This window comes from Sinocyclocheilus anshuiensis, unplaced genomic scaffold (assembly GCF_001515605.1).
Source record: "Sinocyclocheilus anshuiensis isolate Anshui unplaced genomic scaffold, SAMN03320099.WGS_v1.1 scaffold95, whole genome shotgun sequence".
Lineage (NCBI taxonomy): Eukaryota > Metazoa > Chordata > Actinopteri > Cypriniformes > Cyprinidae > Sinocyclocheilus > Sinocyclocheilus anshuiensis.
This window is the reverse complement of record NW_015548190.1, coordinates 195,040-199,571: the sequence shown is the minus strand read 5'-3', so window position 1 is coordinate 199,571 and position 4,532 is coordinate 195,040. Positions and strand designations below refer to the sequence as shown.

Here is a 4,532-nt window from a genome sequence, read left to right as displayed (position 1 = left end):
ACTAGAACGAACTGTTGTATAAACAAAAAAAAAATATATATATATATATATATATTATATTTTGTGTATGCATGCATGTGTGTATAGGATTGGATGAACCCAATATTTCCTTTTTGTCTTTTTAAGAAGAGAGGGGACAATAAAATCATCCTCACTGCTTGAAGACTCCATTGTATTGTTTTGCAAATTTTTTTGCAACTGATTCATTAATTCGCATCGGACTCCATGTGCAAGGTTTCTGTGCGTGACACATTTTTAGGATGACTAATACGAAAAAACTAGAGATGCACCGATCGATCGGCCAGGGATCGGAATCGGCCGATTTTCCTCATGATCGGCCCGCACTTGTTCTTAAAATCCCAAATACTTAAAATGAATAAATCAGCCTATGTAACATGTAATACTTTAATAATTGACTTAAGAAATAGTTCTTTATTTATAAAAAATAAACATTTTCTGTGAAATTCAGTAATGAAGTTAATTCTGTAAAAGTAGTTACACCATTATAATGTTGCCTGCTGAAAAAAAAAAAAAACAGCGCAATATCTGTCAAAAAAAATCGCAATTTGATATTTTCCCCCAAATCGCACAGCCCTACCGCAGTCCAATATTTATGTTGCTGTCTGTCATATTAATCAAAGAACATCATTTTCTGCTCTTGACTGAATACGTTTTATAACTTTAATGGTAAGCATTAATCTGTATTTCATTTTTACAATGAAGAATGACAGCCTGTAGTCTCCTGGGCATGCTGTCATCCAGCTTCATGCAAACCTCAACTTCAATGTTTTTTCCCAAACTCTGTCTGAATAATTTTTGGTCCCACATTTGTATCAGTTTTACTGGTAGTCCACTGTATGAAGAATTTTTGGGTAGAATTTATCACAGTTTACTTTATTTTGCTATCCGCGCTTACATAAATGAACTATAGTGTCCTGCACCCACTAAAAAAAAAAAATGCAGAAACACTCATGAAGCAAGCAAAACACGCGCAACACGTGCAGGTATTTGTACTGATGCAGAACAGTACAGACTAGCGCATTTCACACAAGCTGCTAGTTTCACTTTCGCCTGAAAGTTGTGTATGCCTAAGATTGAAAATAAATGATGTTTATAGTGAATGCCCCTATAAATGGTCTTATTTTTACGATTTAGTTTTAATCCAAATGATGCATGTGCTAAGTGAGTGAACATCAGAGATCACACAACAGAATCTCTCATATCGGGGCATTTTAACGAGTACGAGTACAAGAGCTCAGTATCGGGCCCGATACCGGTATCGGTGCATCCCTAAAAATAACACTGGATGTTAGTAGTAATTTCTGTAGTATTGCTTAACTGAATAAAAACTTACTTAACCTGAAAAACTTGTTTCGTAGCTCTCTTTATTCTATTGCATTTATTTGTGCTGTTTTTTTATGAAAATAAAACTTTGCGTTGAAGAAAAGTAGATTTTTGTTCGTATATGCTGTCAATTATAGTTCTTAGAAAGAAAATCGGAATCGGCAGTATTGGCAGATCACACTAACAAAAAATCGGAATCGGCCAAGAAAATTGCAATCGGTGCATCTCTAGAAAATGTCGGACTCGGTGTGCAAGGCCCTTTAGAATTTTTATCGTATTTTTATCATGTTTTTGTCATAAAGCCTTAGATCCTGACATGGCAATACAAATTTATAACTACTGCTGCGCAGTATTAGTTGAGGTCATTATGAGCGTGCTAATTCTGTGTGTGCTGTCTAGTTATCCCTTAAATATGGGAATTCAAACATGAAATTTTATATTTATGATGTGTTTTAACACTTGATAGTCATAGGTATGTTAAAAGTGAAAATAGAAGTTCAAAAAGACTGCATTGCATTGTGGGGTGCATTTCTAGACGGAACAGGAAAGTGTTCTCTTGGTTTCAAACATGTTTTTTTACATACATACATACATACGTTACACTTTGGCGAATACAATAAGTAATACAATTATTTCATGTATGTGTACTATGCACAGTGCTGTACATGCTGCAGAAATGGTAGTATGCAATTTTAAACGCATATATAACAAATCAATTTGCTAAAATGAGTATGTATATGTGTATAGGGTGATCATGTGTCCTCTTTTTCTGGGACATGTCCTGGGCAGGATTTGTAAATTGTCTAAAAGGTCTGGGTTTTACCTTGTTTTTTATTGGTTTAATACTTGCTGAAGGTACTGAGTGAAAAGTAGTTTGACCAATAGTGTGCAGGCATTGTACATAATGTGTGAGCTCTACAGAAAACATCAAAGCAATGCAAATACACGTACATGTAATGTATGAGGACAGCCAATAGGAAAACAAGGCTAAATCCCAGACATTAGGCAGTTTAGAAATCCTGGAAAAAGAGTGCATATGGTCAGCATAATGTATGAAATTAAATGTTTGCAGATTGTGTAAAATGCTACATTAAGTCTACATGTCATGAGGTTCTGCAGTTGAAAGTGATTGTCTTTGTTTGCCTCAAGATGAAACCGTTCCAGTGATCTTGGCGTGTAGTTTTCGGCTGTTTGTTAGATGCTCATTTGTGTTTTTTTTTTCCAGTCGTCACTCAGCCGACGGCGTCCGCCGCTCCTTCGAGCACAGCTGAAGGTGAAGAGACCAAAACACCCGATGCCCCCAAACCCAAGAAGAACAGATGCTTCATGTGCCGCAAGAAGGTGGGCCTGACAGGTGAGCACAGTTCACACACATTACATCACAGCTCAGGTGTGATCGCTCTGTGCGCTGGTTCTGATGCTGATGTCTGGTTCGTCAGGGTTCGACTGCCGCTGTGGGAATCTCTTCTGTGGACTCCATCGCTACTCGGACAAGCACAACTGCCCCTACGACTACAAGGCAGAGGCTGCGGCCAAGATCCGCAAAGAGAACCCGGTGGTGGTGGCCGATAAGATTCAGAGAATATAAAGCGCTCACCGTCTGCACCTCGACTTTGCGAGAGATCAGCTACAAGGACTCGCACGTTGACCTGTGATTCTAAAGACTAGTTTTTTTAATTACAATATGGGAAAGAATCTTGTTTCTATGCCAGTGCATGAGTGATCACTGTTTCCACCTTTCTTTTGTTTTCTGTTGTTGGTATATGAGCTTCAAGTTAAAACACATGGGGGGGGGGAGAATATCTATAAAAGGTGTGAAGCCAGAGACATTGCCTACCATGTCTGTTTCTGAGTGGAAAATGTGCTGTAACCTGGAATCTGATTGTGTTGAAGGCTGACCGTCCGTGGTGATTGTCATTAGTTAACTCTGTGATCGTGTCTCCTGGTTGGACTCTCTGAAGACTGTTACGGATCTGACCCGAGCGCCGTCAGAGCAGCAGTGCATGACTGGCTCATGTAGCAAATGGACGCTCTGTTTCCTCTGGGTCAAACATTCAGCCCTCCCATTATAGAGTCAGCCTTTACAACATTTATCAGCCACCTTTTCTGCTTGAGCATCAGCCTGCGTCAGTTATCCAGCTATTGGAGTGATGCTGGGGTTTCCTTTTCATTCAACTGTTAAAAATTATTTTTAAACCATTGACGGACTTTGTGAAAAGAAAAATATATATCCAATTCGGGTGGTTTAATGCAGCCAGGCCAGAATGCTTCATGATCAATTTTGAGCACCTGCATCCATGATACAGTGTCAAGTTCAGATGAGGTTGGACATGGCAGCAACGCAAAACTGTTTATTCATTCTCCCACATGATCCTTTAAGACAGGGGTGCCCAAACTCGGTCCTGGAGGGCTGGTGTCCTGCAGAGTTTAGCTCCAACCCTAATCAAGCTCACCTGAACCAGTTAATCAAGCTCTTACTAGGCATACTAGAAACTTACAGGCAGGTGTTTAGGCAAGTTGGAGCAAAACTCTACAGGACATCGGCCCTCCAGGACCGAGTTTGGACACCCCTGCTTTAAGACATTTAAGTGAATCAATTTGTTTTGTTTTTTTTCATTGAGTTGTAATGTGACACCTATTCGATTTATGGGCTTGTTGAGGGTTTGTTGGACTTTAAATGGGTGTTTTGCATGGTTAGTGAAGTGAGTATTTTACAGTTGACTGCATACTAGAAGCCTGAACCAGCTAATCAAGGTCTTACTAGGCATACTAGAAACTTCCAGGCAGGTGTGTTGAGGCAAGTTGTAGCAAAACTCTACAGGACATCGGCCCTCCAGGACCGAGTTTGGACACCCCTGCTTTAAGACATTTAAGTGAATCAATTTGTTTTTTTTTTTTTCATTGAGTTGTAATGTGACACCTATTCGATTTATGGGCTTGTTGAGGGTTTGTTGGACTTTAAATGGGTGTTTTGCATGGTTAGTGAAGTGAGTATTTTACAGTTGACTGCATACTAGAAGTCCATTTATTTATTTATTTTTTTTATTTTTTTTGCTCTTTAATTCACTTTCCTCGTGTGTGTGTGTGTGTGTGTGTGTGAGTGAGTGATTGAGCTTTTCATTGGGTATTGAGTGTTAAATGCAGGTAAAAAATAATGGTATTGTTTAGTGTCATTTAATCAGCCGTGT

The 4,532-nt window shown here is 39.0% G+C and overlaps 1 protein-coding gene across 2 annotated transcripts in view; it reads left to right on the top strand.

The window, feature by feature from the left end:
- Window positions 1-3,562, top strand: part of LOC107705050 (AN1-type zinc finger protein 5-like) — a 4,677-nt gene extending 1,115 nt beyond the window's left edge. For both annotated transcript variants that reach the window (XM_016508168.1, XM_016508169.1), the window contains exons 3-4: window positions 2,570-2,698; window positions 2,784-3,562. In XM_016508168.1, the coding sequence (XP_016363654.1) occupies window positions 2,570-2,698; window positions 2,784-2,932 (278 nt within the window). In that variant the 3' untranslated portion in view covers window positions 2,933-3,562. The remainder of the gene's footprint in view (window positions 1-2,569; window positions 2,699-2,783) is intronic.
- Window positions 3,563-4,532: the final 970 nt, after the last annotated feature.